The sequence below is a fragment of the Gymnogyps californianus genome, chromosome 2, assembly GCF_018139145.2.
Source record: "Gymnogyps californianus isolate 813 chromosome 2, ASM1813914v2, whole genome shotgun sequence".
NCBI classification, from domain to species: domain Eukaryota; kingdom Metazoa; phylum Chordata; class Aves; order Accipitriformes; family Cathartidae; genus Gymnogyps; species Gymnogyps californianus.
In genome coordinates, this window is record NC_059472.1 from 162,549,977 (window position 1) to 162,567,325 (window position 17,349).

Sequence of the window (17,349 nt, forward strand, 5' to 3'; positions counted from 1 at the left end):
ACCTCTGCTACTGCATGAGCAGCTGTATCAGCGGAACCGGGAGGAGGGAAAGGCGCGTTGCTAAGCCAGGCTCTGCTACGGGAACAGAAAATGCATTGTTTGTAAATCAGACTTTGGAACAGCTTAAGACTTAAATACACCTTCAATTAATTAAACCTTTGCAGAGTAGCACAGCTCCAGAGTGGATACAACAATATTCATTCTCCTGACTGCAGATTTTGCTACAAAATAAACAAGTTTTCCGGGCCGGGCTTGATAATGCTTACCAAGAAGTTGGGTTGAGTTCAAAGTCATCTCAAAATCCTAGTGGGGATCAGCTGAACCAGAAATGGTTATAACGTAGCACCTAGAGAAAATTACCTTTAGAGAAATATTTGTACACCGGACATGTCTGGTTGTCTAGTAAAACCCCAGTAGGTCTGACAGAGGTGCTTTTTAATAAGCTCTATTAGCATGCTTTCCAGTAATGTGAACTTTGTGAGTTTTGTTTCTTTTTATTGCCTTATTAAAATATGTTTCCAGGATGCTCAAACATTTTCCCAGTCGTTTTTATACATAATTACATTTTCTTCCCTATGCTAATTTTCTTCCTGTAAACGTGCCCTCTGGACCAAGCAGTGCCTCAATCACGATAAAGCAACTCTTTTCATGTCAGCGTAATGAAGAACGGAATTTGATCCACCCAGGGACAACACTTCATCTCTCACCCTCCATACCTTCTGCAGCGGTTACTAAATTTCACCAGGTAAACGCTGTCCTCCAGTAAACGAGGAAATGGCGCCGACGTTCCTGCATCGAAATGAAATAGAGGACTGGAAATATTTCTTCTGGCACAAGAGGAATGACATCTAGAAAAGAGCTACCGCAGCCGGACCCTCTGACCCCACCTGAGTCTGAGCTACTGCCAAATACAGGCAAAAATCATTAACTGCTCGAAAACATGCAAACAGGCGACTGGTGTAAAGCCGCACTGAAAGTGATGGGATGCCAGCACTTCTGGGAGTGGGACTCTCCTGGCAGGCTGCTCTTGCCAGCAATTTCTATCTAGAATAATATATTCAGGGATGGTTTCCATATCACTGTCCATATGTTCGCTTGTAGTAGCCATAGCAAAGACATTACTTCATATGCTTTAGAGGGAATATTGTCCTGCAAGCGGCTTAGTGTATAGCCTCTCCTGTTGCGAAGCGCAGCTCGTCCTTGACCTCCAGAAATTCCTTCCAACCGACGCTTCCACGATTCAGTGATCCTTCATCTTTTCCTGTGGCAGGGCCTTGGCCTGACAGCTGCTGGGTTTGTAAGTTATTTCCCTGGCTTGGACTGACTCCGAGCCAAAGGAAATAAAGCTGGCAAAATCCTCCAGATCGCTGCACTGCAATATATCCCCTGCCGGGGCCTCTAGGAAGGATGCGGAGTAGGAGCTAGCCGCCCAGCATCCCTGCTTGCTGGGGGCGGGCAGCGGAAGCCCTGGCTCTGTCCCCTCCAGCCTGTTGGGTACCAGGGCTGAAGCAGGTCCATAACGGCGACAGACACAGAGCGCAAAGCCAAAAATGAGACCTGGAGAGGAACCACACGTGTCTGAAGTACAATTCCTTGATAATTTTCCTCTTGGTGTGACACAACTCTACCTCTCCCTCTTCCAGGCATGGCCAAAAACCTCCACTGAGGAAGCTGTTTAGGCAAAACATGAAAAAAAAAGAACTAGCCTGTATCATTTCTCACTAACACTTCGAGACCTAGCATTTATTCTCCAATGCCCAAGAAGGAGATTCAGCCTGCTGGGTTTTAATTCTTTATTTTAAAATGTTTTCACAAGTAGCAAAAGGGGAGGTTTTTGAGGAGGAAAAAACACAGAATCGCTGACTACTTTCAGAATGGCTATACAACACATATGCTTTTCCACAGATTCGTATCAGGATAGAAAGTAATATAAATAGATATGTATGTATATAAAAATAAATGATTTGGTACTTACAGATTCAACTAGGACAATTTCAGTGAGGGAAAGAAACAAAATGGAAAAAAAAAAAACATGACAATTTTGTAAGTCCCTTTTTTAAAGGAGTTCAAAATTTTGACCTTCCACTGAACATGAAAGAGGGGAGGAAAACCATAACTGCCACTGAAACATGTTTACAATAACTAGATTTTATATCATTCATAGATGTCACACTTCATCAAGTCACCGTGACAAGACAGATATGAAAATGTCAGAAGTGCATAAACTCTGTTTTTTGCATAGAAGAGGATACCTATTTAAAGCACATATTTTATGTTTTAGGGCTGTTACCCCACTTTACCCCAAAATAATTATTTTAGCCTGCAAGACAAATGGTAACTGCTTGCAATAAAGCAACAGTCCGACAACAGTGATACTTGCCCAGCGTCCGAGCCAGGCAGACAGAAGGGCCAGGGCACAGAGAGCTGGGTGATAACGAGATCCTGCTGAAGCGCTGACATCTTGCATAATTAATTGGAATATTGCATTTATCTACTGGAAGTCAGAAGATTTAGAAATTCAGCTCTTTTTTTTTGCTTTCCCTTCCAGAAGCAGCCCTTTCCCTGTTTGCCCATCACCACATCATCTATTACAAACATTATTATTTTTGCTGCTCTTATTTTTTCCTCATTTGCAACATCCCAAGTCCCAAACGACCCGTCAGGACTCGCGCAAAAGATACCGCGCGAGGTTCAATCTGCCAAAATACTCGCTATTTTTGCTATAACCTCCCTCGAAAAGCCTGCAAGGGCAGAAGAAGAAAACCCACTCCTCTTTTCCCCATCCCGGACCCCGGCCGTGCCAGCGGCTCATCGCCCAGCCGGTCCATCCCTGGTCTCTCCTCCAGCCCCCCGGCGGGCAGGAGCCCTCGCCGGGTGCCAGCACGGGCCATTGCCTCCCTCTAGCGTCTGCAGCGCGGCCTCCTCTGCCTCTGCTCCCCCCTCATCAGTTACCAGAGGCCTTTCAGCTCTCGAAACAAGAGGAATCTGGTTTGGTCCTGCGAGTAATGACCCCTAATTAATGTTTATAGACACTCCAGAGTATGAGAATTCACCGAGCCCCAGGAGCGCCGGGGGATCAAGCGGCCTCCAGAAACTCTTCTATAATTAACATTTAACGATTATGCAGAAACCCCGAGGCAAGCAGCTGTCTCTGCTTCTGCAGGAGAGGCCTGAGGGCAACAGGACATGAAGACGAACTATTTAGAAACCCCTCATCAGCTTAACTTTTCTCCTCCCATACCCACGCAGTTCTCACTTGTTCTAGCAAGACTGAGAGGTGCAAACATCACCTTGGCACGCTGGCGGCAGTTATATTCGTAGGAAGGACTGAAAAACACCCAGCTCGCGGGCCTATCCAAAAATGGCCCCTGACGCTAACGTGATGTGCGTGAACAAGCTTCACCGTGTTCAGGCCAAGGGCCAACTGCTCTCAGCCGGGAGGAACCAGCAGCGGCGCGTGGACAGGACTTTGCAGCACCCCCTGCTAAGGGACCGTTCGTTGACAGGGTGGGTGAGGAAAAGGCAGGAGCACACATTTCTGTCTGCACCTCAGCCCTGGTAATGCTTTAAAACAAATCCTAAAGAAAGAAAAAAAAAAATCACATCCAGATGCAACCTTAAAAATGTAAAATAGTAAAACATTAAGCTGTAAAGTCAACGTGAGTCAGTGGCTGAAGTAATGAATGAAGTGGCGGAGTTCAAGCAACTGCAGATACATAAGCAAGATTCCTCTCTTCCCGATTTAGAAAGTAAATATTTACTGTAAATCTGTTTAATACACCAATGGGTCGCTTTAAAATGCTACTTTGGGCAGAACTCTTGCCCCCCACCGCTGAGCACTCAGAACTGATGAGATCCACTAGTCACTCTGCAAGACTCAAGGCTAAGTCTAACGAGCAGAGCAGAGTATCAATGTTGCTCCCAGCCTTAGTCACAGAAATACATTAATGATCATGGTGGTTAACTGAAATATGCTCCTTCCTATTAATGTAACATTAGCCTTTACATTTTAAACAGCCCAACTGACGATTTAATACGCTCTTTATTCAATATTTATCCCTGTACCTTTGAGGCACCCCAAAAGCTGATGTGTTTTGGAAGGCTCTTAAAGGTGAAACAATTTAAGATCTGGACCCACTTAGGTGCACCGCTCTGTTCCTGGTCAAGTCAATGAGCAACAGCATCCCGCGCTTTGTGTAGTAAGGACTTTTCACTGAAAATATGTATTTTAAGACTGAATTTCTACTAAAGGAAGGCTCTATTGTAAACATTTAATAAGATCTGGAAATATAAAATGCTGGTATAAGGTCACTTAATCAAATGTGACCTGAACACAGACAGACATGACCGACATGGTACAAGAGTGTGTCTTTCCTTACACTTGTTGCTTTCAACAAGCAAAAAGTAACCACTTAAGGCAAATCTGAGGGACTGCCTCAGAAAATACTAGTGGCGAGGGATCTACCCTGTAAACAAACACAGGACAAGAATATTGTGATATAACTTGAGGAAAACATCCACAGAAAATAAACCAAGCTCAGTAATTCCGCATCAGTTACAATTACATGAATAATTGCTCTAATTTTGCAGGTATTGCTAAGAAAAATGGGAGAACCATTCATTTCTTTGCAGTGCTTTAACAGTTAAAATACGCTTCTGCTTTTCTCAAATCAAGGACCGAAGGAGACTGTCTACCCTCAGAACAAGCGTGGGCCAGGGAGAGCCCACACGCCTTCCCCCGTGCTGCCCAACAGCGAGGCTGCAGCGCAGGGCAGGGGACATCGTCCCCGCAGGGCAGGCTGGGCCCCGCTCACAGGGCTGCCAAAATCAGTCATTCTCATGGCACTGGCCCTTCACAAAGCAGGAGACAGAGCCTGAACCCTCAGTTCCTGCAGATCACCAGGCAGCCAAGGGATTTCACTGGGTTTGAAAAAAACACCAACCCTAGATATGACTAGAGCCACTGAACAGCTTTTAAAATAATAGGAAATATTTAAGAAAGCCTGCAGTTTGAGGCCTGGAGGCTTTATTAAATGCTTACAATTGAGCCTTCTTGTATTACACACTCAGTCTTTAAATGTGTATTTTCTGTATTTTCAGTGAAAGTGCTTACAACACAAAATGCTGGATGCTGTTGCTCACTGACTTGAACAGGAACACCCACACAGATTCTTTACTTCCCCTTCCGAGTTATAAAAAAGTGCTAGAGAAAAGTCTTTGCTCCTGGTCGCAGGCTCCAAACACCGACTGCAAGGATCCAGGTTCTGAAGTGGTAAAGGACCCTGCGTGAACGACACCACGGTCCGAAGGCACAGCCAGGACAGACGACAAGAGAGCACCCAGCTCTCATGACTTTGCATCACGGCAGCAAGAGGGATTTTGCCAGTCTCATCCAGAACCATTTTTTGGTGCAAGGATTGGTGTAATCACAAATTGTAATGAACCGTAAGATACTTGGAAACTCGTTCTTCATGGTTTTGCACTTGACTGGAATCAGCCGTTTGAGACGAGCACCTGAAAGACAGGTCACACAGGCAGAGGATTACACAGAGCCACAGTCAAGATCCTGTATCCACTTTCTCCCCACAGCAGCACGCACATCACAAGATCCAGGTTTGCTCCTGATTTTGTGTCATCTCATTATAATGCAACTAGCTCGCACCCTGGAGAGCAAGTTTCTGAATCCCAAGCCCTCTGCTAAGAACTTTGCATTCAAATACGTAGCAAGGCCCCATCTAGCATGTGTAGGGCAGCTTGCGCTGATCCCAGCTGGGAGTGAGAAAGGCCTAATGAACTCCAGATATAAAACAACAGAGCACAGTTTCTTGTGGAACGCAAACAGGAGTATACAGTCCTGACTACTTCCAGGTGTGTATGAAGAGAAAATTCAGAGATTAAGTTGCTTCTAGATGGTCAGCTTTGCTGGGTTATCTCCGTTTCTTTTTCTTCCTACCCTGATTTACTCAGATGATAGGCTGCAGATGTTACCCAACAAGGGGCTGCAAGGAATCACTCTGCTAACATGAACTGCTTTTTTTGAGGCACGCACAAGATGAGACAACTCTCCCTGGGATTGCTACTGCTTGAAGGAGCAGCTCTTCTAAAGAGGAACCTCTCCCTTTATACTTCTCCATAGGGACATCCGCCACCAGCTAAACTGTGCTGCCCGCCGCAAGTGATGACGCTGAGACCTGGATGAGGCAAATAACCAAGATCTCGAACTGCAGCAGATGCTTAAGTAATCCGTGGAGCTCCCAGAACTTGCCACCAAACCCTTCGGTGCGTTAGTTACCCCACGCAAACAAGTACCTCTGTGATTTCTGGAAGCCTGTACTTACACGCATGTTTTTACTGGTAGAGCTCAGGTCATTGCATACAGACGGACATTTCTTTTCCTGTTGTTCTAATGAAAGGTATGGTGCCGACAAAGAAATGGTGAAGAACTAAATGGACTTTGCTACAAATCTTGATGCTTGGGGCTTGATGCAATGTGCTAGGGATGTTCAATGGATTAATGGCCATCGTATGAAATTATTGTGTCGAGGAAGATGGAGCTAATTCCTAGCTCTGCCACTGGCTTCCAGTCTAACCTCTGGTATGTCATTTGTAATACTATGTCAGATACCTCATCTAGAAAAGAGACTTTACATGCAGACACTCCTACTGATATTACATATCCTCCATACTATTAGGCTGTGCTGCGCTGACTCTCCAGCAACGTACACAAGTGTAGGATAACTAGCGGTTAGAGAAAAGCAATCTGAACAGACTTGACAGAAGTAAATTGATGGCTTTTCAATTCAGAACAAAATATGTAACATTTTTCCAATCCAAGTTGAACATTCATTCCATATTTTGTTTACCTATCCACAATACTCAAAGATCTCTGCAAAAAGCTGCATGTTCATTACCTGCTACCCTACTCCCGGCGTTTACTCACACCCTGAATTTATTATAATACTTTTCTCTTTAGTAGCGTATTTCCCGTGTGGATCTTGAAGCACTTCACAAGCCTGGCATGCAGCTACAGCATCTCTGAAGCAGGCAGCGTTAGCCCACTGACAGGCAGAGCACTGAAGGACAGACAGCTAAGCTGCTCGCTCGCGGTCATGCAGGAGGTCAACGGCAGGGCAAGGAACCAAGTCCAGGTCCCTGCCTGCACGACAAAATTATAAAGCCACCGTTAGTTTTAATGGCTGCTTCTAACAGCGATAAATCTCTGTTTGCTTAGTGAAGGGCATTACACCCAGGGCAAGCCCTGTGCCTGGGTGGACTTTCACACACGTGAAACGTAGGTCAGTGGTGAGAACCCAGGTCTGAGACCGAGTTACCAGTTCTGTAACTATCAGTTATTTAGTTTCTCCTTTGTCACCTGTATTTATCTAATCTGAGACTAGCCCTCATTCTGCATTTGTGCAGTGCCCAATAGTACAGCGCTGATCTCAGCTGGAGGTGTTACTGTAATAAAAATTATAATGTTGATAGGCAATTTTAAATGGGATATTTGTGAGATCTTACCTGGGGAAAGACTGAGAGCAAATTTGGTCTGAAAATCACATTCTTTGCTTTCCAGGTAATCATCTGAAATGACGACCACCATCCTCCGACACCTGAAGATGAAGCAGTCAGGGGAGAAAAAAATAAAATGTCAACAGAGATGCTTCTCATTCTCACTGCTAGAAGCATGTATTCCTCTGAATTGCTCCGGTGGAGAAATGAACCCGCCAGCTGTGTTCCAGCAGGAATTAACTAGAGAGCAAGGACTACTGACAGACAGATAGCTACGTTACACACGAATACGTGATTACAGATACACAGTCGTATACCAAAAAATGAGGAAACAGCGAAGTCCAGATTGTCTGTGCAATCTTTATTTGATCCTCTGTCTATATATTACAAACAATGCCATCTTAATTATCTGCTTACATGCTGCCTTTATTGACTGAGCATAACTGGTACTTTTTACTATCAGAATGAACTGGACAGAGCTTTGTTGTACTCATATTACTGCGAATTCACCTGGTTTCATAAATTTGACCTTTATTCTCCGATTTGTTGCTCACATTCAAGGTGCCTGGTTGTAAACTACCTACTAGGCTCTTTATAGAAGGCTATGCTGTACAACAGCCAGGACAGTGAGGCCTTATGAGGGTCTCTGTTAACACCAAGCTACCTCCCTCTGAAAGGCTGATGTTGAAAACCCAAACACCTGCCTTGGGATTTTTCACTCCCTATCTGGGGAGTTGCTTTTATGTCCCAGAGCTCCCACCACGCCCGAGGCCCACATAGGTCTGAAGTATCCTTGAAGTCAGTGCCAGAGCCAACACCAGTGCTGTCCCCTCAAACTCCACACCGTGGAGTGGAGCTAACTCAGCCTGGAGCTGTATTCATTTCCAGATCACCTCCAAGAATGCGACTGCAGGATATTCCAGCCAAAGAAAAGTGATCAAACGTAAGCAGCATCACTACAGTGGCATCTCCCTTGTGAACACAATGAAGTGACATGTTTGGGAATGCTCGAGTCTTCCTTCTTGGGCCAAGAGCATAAAACAAACCCCACAAAGACATCCTTGTGGATTTTTACTGCTTCACTGGCACCACGCTGCAGGCATCATGGTAAAATGAACGTAATGTTCCATTACGCTCAGCTGTCCCTAACAGCCACGGTTCACTTACCTCCTTTCTATAAGTTCTCCGCTGATGGACCACACACACGTTCCTGGCAAGACATCCCGATCAAATACACAGAGCTTCAGTTTGAACTCTGTTTGTTCCAGCTCCCTGATCATCTCCTGGACAAACTGAAGGTCTTTCTGACAGTAGCAGATGAAGGCATCAAACATCTCTGTTCCGTTCCCTGAAACCATTAAAAATTTAGCTGTCATCTTCTACTATAAATGAACTTAACTCCTGTAGTGAACTTTCACTAGCTCCCACAGTCTTTGACTCAGAATCAGGAGCTTTGACAGACAAGCTCTGGCCAAACTTGCGAAGGTAATTTAACATTTTACCAGCCCAGCTACCCATCAACCCAGACTCCTGTCCATAACAGGGCTGGCAGGAGGTAACACACGTCTGTGCCTCGACCGCTTTGGTTCACAGTCCAGGCTATTCACATAAACCCACATTTACTGGCAGTGGTTAGGGAAGGGTAGCTGAGATGCAGACATGCAAAATCTGCAGAGGCAGTAACATCCAGCCCCAGGGAGTCGAGAGGAGACAGAGTCTGGAAAGAGCCGGAGGGAGCAGAGTACCCCAGAGAATGCAACTCAGAGCCCCGATGCTCCGGGATTTCACTGGGAGTTACACATCTAAAATATCCTTGTGGCTCTGGGAACTAGTTCCCTAGTTCAGGTCAGAGAGATACAAACTTCCCAACCAAAACCTTCCTGCAGGCCCTTCATCCAGCAATGTCCTGACATCCGCTGTCTACTGAGCTACGAGGTAGGCCTTGAAATTTGGAAACTGCAATTTTTATGGCTAAGATGTCAAACTTGGGTACCTGAAGTCATATCCTAAGTAAATGGCCCTGGAAAACCAAAGATGTTAATGGCTGGCAGCTCTCGTTTACTTAGCACTTATCCAAATATTAAAGTGCTATATTTTAAGGGCAATGTCTCTCGTAATTAAGTGCCTTAAGACTGCTGGATAGTTTCCCACTGTGTTATTTTTTTTCCGTATCAACGTCACTACATATATTTTCAAGTTTTTATGCCAGTTAAAGCCTACCACAGTGAAAAAATAGGTCAGGCTCTAAAAGCTACTGGGAAAAGTAGGAACCCGGCGGGCAGATCCAGCCCAAGAAGGATCCAGTCAAGCAGAAGGGTAACTGTCTGCCAGGTCAATCAAACTGAGGGTACTGCTTTAGGGGCACAGCGCTAACTTGGGGGTCACATCAGGCAAAGCTGCCATGTACAAACACCAGCATATTGGTCTGTGGACATTTGGGGAGGGTTAATGATGTCCCCACATACAGCAAAGGTGGCCACCCAAAGTCGGACTAGCCAGGGGAGCATCTGAAGAGGTGAGCTGACCCATCTCCATTCAGCCTCGGCTGCTGCTCCGTCTGTCACAGAACCTTATAGGATGTCTGCTTCCTCAGCCCACAGCTGCACATGCAGCCCAGCGTGCAGACATACGGCTGTGTGCGCTGCTCAGCGCGCAGTTAGAAACGCAGAAGACCACGCAGGCAGCCCAGCACGCAGTTAGAAACGCAGAAGACCGCGCAGGCAGCCCAGCACGCAGTTAGAAACGCAGAAGACTGCGCAGGCAGCCCAGCACACAGTTAGAAATGCAGAAGACTGTGCATGCAGCCCAGCACACAGTTAGAAACGCAGAAGACTGCGCAGGCAGCCCAGCACACAGTTAGAAATGCAGAAGACTGTGCATGCAGCCCAGCACGCAGTTAGAAATTCAGAAGACTGCGCAGGCAGCCCAGCACGCAGTTGCACAGGCACATGGCTGCACATGCAGAGCTGCACGCACAGCCCAGCAAGCGCACACACACAGAGAACTGTGTTTCCTCTCTTCCCTCACTTCACACCCAGCCGTACTTCAAACCCTGCTTCCTTTTTATTCAAGGTGGTTAAATCTGCTGAAGACAGGGCAGCGCAGCCAACGCAATCAGCTCTGACGTCCTTCCCCCTTGACTCCAACCCACTGTGCTTTCAGCAGCTGTTGCTCTGTGCCAGGCTGTGCTAAAGGACACATTTCTGGGAAGTCTCCTCCCACGCGCGTCCAGTGGGCTCTGTGCCAGCCTGTTTCTGGGTACAGCGTTCCCCAGGGTTGCTTTTCCTCTCTGCCCTAGGGAACAGGAAAAATGAAAACGCCCGCAGACTACCAGCTAAAGCATTCTGGCCTAGGCTATGAAAAGTCACGGGGACTAATGAAAGCAAACAGGTTTTCTGCACTTCTCGTGGGGATCTGCTACAGCTGAAGGCAATTCCAACATGAGGTATCAGGCAGCAATGTAATCACGGGCTCTTACCGTACGGATCGTCCCTGGTGGTGATGCCCATCAGTTCTGACGTCTTCGGCATGCTGCTGTCTACTGCTGGCACTTGAAGCGGCTGGTCGGCCTGCTCCTGCTTCCTTTGTAAGTACTTCTTACAGTCCTCCTCTGCAAAAACACACAACCAATGCAAGAGGCTCCTGTGATGGTGGTTTTACACTGCTGGAGTTCTTTAAAACAGGAATAGCTATTTCATGGACCAGGGATATCAGAGGGAAAACCCCTGTCTGGTTTTTGGTACCTGTTTACAGACCTGATGTCCTGGAATTTCTCTCACCCCTTTTTGAACCTCTTGATGCTGCCTCCACCACCTCCTCTAGCAATTAATTCCTGAAGCTCACTCTTGCTGTTTAAAGAATTACTTTCTTTTACTCGTTTTAAACCAATCTCCTCCTATTATCCTTAGTTCTAGTACATCCCAGTACACTTTTAACAGCCTGCATCATGTACATACCAGGTCTCAACTCTACTGTCTGCTCTCACTGTTATGCATTTTGGAGTATTTAAAATCATCAAATAATTGAGAAGGGATTCTCAATTAGAGTCTTCATATTGTCTTTTACTAACGAATGTAGACATACATTAGCTGATTCACACCACCGGCCTTCGTCAGACAGAGCTGCAGGTGACGATGAGTACGTATGCTCATCACATACAGGAGGACCATGTAAAATTCTAGCAAGCCCCTGAAACAGGCTTTATGTTGTGCAACAGCTAGTGGAGATCCTCTTTATCTCAGGGAGAGTGGGTGTGTACATCCCCTCTGGGATAACTGAAGGGCAAGCAAGCCTGTCACATTCGCCGCTGTGAACTTCCCAAACAGGACAGTGATGGACACAGACCTATTATAAACAGATTTTGTTTAAAAATGAATGATAAATCTAAATGTTAAGTCTTTGTAGAAGTGGCAAGAAACCCTGCAGCCTCTGTCACTCTGCAATATGCAATGACAGAAGAACTTGAAAGTAAAAAGAGATTTGAAACCAGGAATTAACAAAAAGATGAAACTCCCTAGAACCTTCTCCTTTACTTAAAATTACAGAAAACAAAAATACAAGTATCAATCAGGAAAGCAGTGGTCACTCAGAGGGTTAGGCTGGCACAGCGACAGAGATCACTGGTACAACAGCAGTAGCAGAGTAAAGGATCTCCTGGAAGTTCAGGCTGCAGGCGGGAGCCCGGTAAGCACTGCTGTAACACAGCCCTAATCCGTAACGAGCGGGTCTGCAGTAAGCCCAGCTCCTGAAGCCCCATCCTCTGCTTCTATCTCATAGTTTTGCACCTCGTGACTGGATTATCCCCAATCTAATAAAGTGTCAGATCTGATCAAAGCTTTTCTTGAGGCTGAGGCATTCCCAGTCTGCCTCTCTCCTCCCTCTTTCTCCCCAGTCCTGCAGGGGAGAGAAGAATCAGCGGCATTCTTTACCAGCCAGAAGGTTCAGATGTCAGGTCTTTCCTCACTAAAGCACAAACTCAGGTCCCACCTCTCTGCCAGCTGCCTGTTGCTGTGATGTGTGCACATTTCGTGTCAGGTAAGTCAGTGTCCTTGAAATCACGATTAAAGCCACTTTGAATCGGCCAACGGGTACAGAAGTTCCCCAGGAAGGACTGGCATGCAGGCACCACCTTAAATGTGCCTTGGTCCCCCAGGTAGCCAGGTTTACAATCCAAAATATTGCTCAATAGGCAAGAACAGGCAATTATTTAAAGGCATACTAACACTAGTGCTCAATAGAGAAATGTTCATTTTAAGTGTATTATTTCCTCCCTGTCTTCTCTCCTTGCTTCTCCCAGCTGCAAAAGTGGCATGTATGCTGCCCTGACCTGTGTGTTTCTAGATTGGTGCCCAGAGCTCATCGCCAAACCACTCATGGCTGACACACATTCTCATTAACGCAAGTGTTCTCCTGATTCATCTAGTCAAGCCTACGCGCACAGTTCTGATAGCATCACGCTGTAATCCCAGACCCCATTTATCCCTACAGGATAAACCTGAGAGCTGGGCAAAGCTTTCAAAAGAAAACACCGGAGCCTCATGGTTTTATTACAAGTGCAAACCGGGGGCCCTATCGCACCGAAACTGCCAGTAGGTCCGGTGAACCCAGAGGGATGAGAGACATTCACTAATTTGGCACGGATTAGTCCCCAGTTGGAAACAGTGCCTGACTGTACAAGAAAAAGCATGCAAACCAACACAAAGAAGTAGCAAGAAACTCCTCCGAGTTAAGTTGTCCCACTCCACCCAGCACCTAACAAACACAGTGCAGGCTTTACGTTGCTCCAATGGTCAAACAAAAGCCTGAGGTATTGGAGAGAAAGAATAAAAACAGGAAACCTAAAGTGCAAAATGATTAGCACGATGAGAAGAGAGAGAAAACAGACCTGGTAACTGTCAAGCAGGAAAGTAGCACTTTTGTAACAGTTCAGGAAGGAACAAAAATCATTGAGTTTCAGCAGGAAAGAGTTAGCACAAATGTACCAAACCAAATAACTTTACATCCCTAAAGATGACTGTACAACGAAATAAGCTGCTGAGAAAGATCACAGTTAGGGCAGATCTGCTGGGATGGAAAAGCTGCATCCTGCAAGTGTCTGTACTCCAGCTAGTGTAACAGGGGAGCTGCTACATACAGCCCCACTGTACAGAGCGGCCAAAAGTGGAACTATTCAAGGCCGCAGAAGACACCGATTTTTAGCATCCTAAGCATGGCCAGGAACGGAGCATGCGACGAGAAGACAGGGAACTGGTTCTGCAGTAGAAACCACAAACCAAACATGTCCTCTGGAGCTGCACAGCACCACCGAGTTGTGTTTAATGGGGATGCTGTGTCCCAAAGGAGCTTGGCTCATTTGCCCACACAAGGGCATCAGGTGTCATTTGAGAGATCCCAGAGTGTCCATGACATCTGTTACGGGCTAGCAGGTATGACACTGGACCTACGAATGACCTGTGTCCACCAGGAGGTAGAGGCCATGTGAGATATCCTGACGCCTCTCAAATGACTTGAGATGTCTTCGTGTGGGCAGCTGAATCGTGCCCCCAGATCTGCACCTCCTATGATGAAAGCACAGACCGCAGAAACCTCTATGCCGATGTTTTCTGATTCTGAGCTGAATCCCGCTGCAGGAGTCCTAACGGCATACACAAAGATGCCCTTGGCATCAGGAAATACCATGCATAAGAGTGCACGCACCCATCCACTTCCTTTCCTCTTACGAGTGTAAATATCTCCGACTGCTGCAAGAGCTCGGAGTGCTAGCACCAGGTCACAGGCCCTAGCTGCAATCCTCAGCCAAAAATAATAAAAGATAGGAATGGCCATGCTGGGTCAGGCTGAGGGTCCATCTACCCTAGCATCCTGTCTGCAGCAGTGGTCAAAAACAGATCTCCTCTCGCCTAGGGGAGAACATAAGAGTAAAATAAGCATACAGTGATATTTTCCTAAAATAATCTATCTTTTAGGTATAATCTACAACCTACTTCTATAATCTATCTTCTGGACAACTTGCAGTTAAGGAATTTCCTGAGCCAGAGGCAATATTTTTGCACTGAATAGCCCTCAGTGGGTCTTTCTTCCAAGAATTTATCCGTCTCCTCTTATCAGCGTGACCTACCACCAGGCTAAACTTGTGACTTTCCTGAAGCTCGGGTTCCTCCCACTCATTCTGCTGTTGTCTATTCAGGCTCTGACAAAGACTGTCCACCACATTCCCTTCCAGCGGGCCAGCTCCTGAATTCAGGGCCAGAAGCAGCCTAGGTGATGCCCAATGTTTTTGTGAAGCTCTAGCTCTCTCGCACAGCTGGGAGCTCCTGCTATTTGAACGAACCTCTGATCAGAAGATCACAAAGCACACTGATTTTTTTGTCTTTCCTAAAACTGAGTCTTCAAAGTGTGTTCTTAAGTAGGAAGAACCGCAGGAGTATGGGAAAGTCCTCCATCAGTCCTTGGTCAGGCTCTCTACATAGATGAATTTCTATATCTTCACTTATCTCCATGAGTAACAGGAAATGAGATTTATTATTTCCTCATCACTAGCCCAGTAAGCGATATTATACAACACAGGACTTCAGCAGAGTCTCTGGCTTTGGAAATCCTTCGGCAATGAATTTCCCCTTCTGATGACAGCTGGCTTCCCTCTGAATTTCTGTGATCGTGAAGAATACGAAGAGTCTATAAAGAACAAGTTATCAAAACAGCACTAGGACCTTCATACTCCTCACTGACCTACCTCAATTTTTTTCAGTTTGTAAGGAAATTTTTTTCCTTTCCATTATCCAGTTAATTATTTTTCCCTTCCATTATCCAGTTCCACATATCCCTCATCTCTCCCTGCAAATATCTTCCTATCACACCAGACCCACACATCATAGTTTTCACGCTGTCCCGTGTCTGCGCAAGCTGCCTCCTGGCTGACCTGGCCCAAGGCATCCTTGACACGCAGAAACTTTATTATTGAAGGTTTGGGCTAAGATGGGGCTCCAGATTACTTTGCAGGGCTTATGGTTAGCAGAAATACCATGCGCTTCTACCTTGTCTCCTGGAAGCTATGTGAGGCTCCTATAAAAACACCGAGGAGGTCGCTCCACAGCCTGGGAAGGGCTTTCCTGCTTGCGTGGGATGTTTTCTTAACATCACCTCCCCGGCCAGAGCAGCAAAACCCAACACAAACAGCATCCCCTCTCTGCCAGGCACCAAGGAAGCACCGAGCTCAGCTGGGCCCTGCTGCCGCAGAGGGCGGCAAGAGCCGCACGCAGCGTCCCCACGATAAACCCGAGCCCTGCCAAACACCCGGCCCCGCCAGCCCGGCCCGCAGCAGCCCCACAGAGGAAGGGGCAGGCTCGGCCCCGCTCCCCTACGAGCGCGGCCTGCGGACACCCGGGGCTGTCTGAGGGCCGAGGGACACCGCTCCGGCCTCGCCGTCCACCGTCGCCGTCCCGTCCCCTCCCGCCCTCCCCTTCCCTCACGCAGGGTGCGAGGGCTCCCCGCCTCCAGGGCCGGGGCCGCGGGTGGGTGCCGGGCGGGCCGCCGCGGCCGCCCTGAGGGAAGGGGCCGCCCGAGACGGGGGGGGTGCCGCCGCGCCTCACCCACGCTGTCGGCCAGGTCGAGGAGGACGTCGTGGCGGTCCAGGCGGCGCAGGAGGTCGAGGAGGCGGCCGACGGTGGCGCCGCCGGGGCAGCGGCACTGCCAGTCCTCCAGCAGGGCGGCGGTGGGGTCGGGCTGCGCTTCCAGCCGCCGGATCTCCAGGTACTCGCAGCCCAGCTCCTCCGCCAGCGCCGTCCAGTCGGCGGCCGCCGCCGCCCGCGGGTTGAGGTAGAGGCCGAGGCGGCGCCGCACGCGGTAGTTAAGCGCCACCATGGGCACGGCGTGGAGGTCGGGCGGCGACGGGACGGGGACGGGGCTGGGGCTGGAGCCGGGGACGGGATCGGGGCCAGGATCGCGGCCCACCGGCGCCGTGGCCATGGTGGCGCCGCTCTCGCAACTTCCCCCCCCCCGCCGTCCCGCGGCCCTTTCGCTTCCCGCTCGCCCCGCCTCGCCGCCGCCTCCCGCCCTCCCCCGGCCGCCGCCGACCGCCGGGCTCTGCCCGCCCTCCCCGCAGCGGAGGTGCGGGGCAGCTTTTGGGGTGCAGGGGGGCCGGGCTTTTCTCGCTGCCTGGCTTGAGGCCTCGCTGAAGGAGGCGAACAGCGCTGGTTTACCGCCCTGTCCTTCGGCTCCGCTGCGTGCTTAACGGAGCCGTGGGGCAGCCCCGGACAGGGACACGCGGGACCCGGGGTGTGCGTTGGGGGAGACGCTTCTGCCACAGAGGGAACGGTGCTGTCCCTGGTTTTCCTCTGTTCCAGTCCAGAATCACTCCATGATGGCCACATTCCTGCCCAGCCCCCTAATACAACAAACGGTGGGCTTATTAACGTGGCCGCCACAGGGCATCTGTTCAAAATCACTTAATTTGTCTCCTTTTGGTAGAACAACTTGCTTTTGCGTTCCATGTCAGTTCTTTTCTCAGTCCAGTCCTGAACCTATCTACCCAAGTAAGTGTTCAAAGAGATTTAAGAGAATTATGGTAGTATTTTTTACAAAAGAGGCCCAAATGGATCCCTAGTGGTAATAAATCCAGAGCCACGTCCTCTCTACTGAGAGGGCTGCTTTTGGGATTGAGGAGTTAATCAGGTCCATTGGGTGACGATGCTCCACAACAGCACAAATATGGCTATCTCCAAATTCCCAAACTCTTCCAACGAATACAACATTCTGCATAAAAACAAAATGCTTAAAACGGCCAGGGAACCATTTGACCGGTTTTTGGTGCTGAGTACAAAATACAGTTCTCAGCTATGAACG

The 17,349-nt window shown here is 48.1% G+C and overlaps 1 protein-coding gene across 1 annotated transcript; it reads right to left on the reverse strand.

The window, feature by feature from the left end:
• Positions 1 to 5,208: 5,208 nt before the first annotated feature.
• Positions 5,209 to 16,473, reverse strand: MYD88 (MYD88 innate immune signal transduction adaptor). Its single transcript, XM_050890940.1, has 5 exons — positions 16,098 to 16,473; positions 10,988 to 11,119; positions 8,677 to 8,857; positions 7,519 to 7,610; positions 5,209 to 5,514 (listed from the first exon to the last, which is right to left on the reverse strand). Exons 1-5 carry the CDS (start codon positions 16,471 to 16,473, stop codon positions 5,360 to 5,362), a joined length of 936 nt encoding a protein of 311 aa, XP_050746897.1. The 3' UTR covers positions 5,209 to 5,359.
• Between the last annotated feature and the right edge of the window lie 876 nt (positions 16,474 to 17,349).

Coding starts and splice junctions, on each gene's coding strand:
- MYD88 (XM_050890940.1), bottom strand. CDS start 16,473: ATGGCCACGGCGCCGGTGGGCCGCGATCCTGGCCCCGATCCCGTCCCC. Junction 8,858..10,987: donor CACCAGGGACGATCCGTACG/GTAAGAGCCCGT, acceptor TAATGGTTTCAG/GGAACGGAACAGAGATGTTT. Junction 7,611..8,676: donor GGAGAACTTATAGAAAGGAG/GTAAGTGAACCG, acceptor CTTCATCTTCAG/GTGTCGGAGGATGGTGGTCG.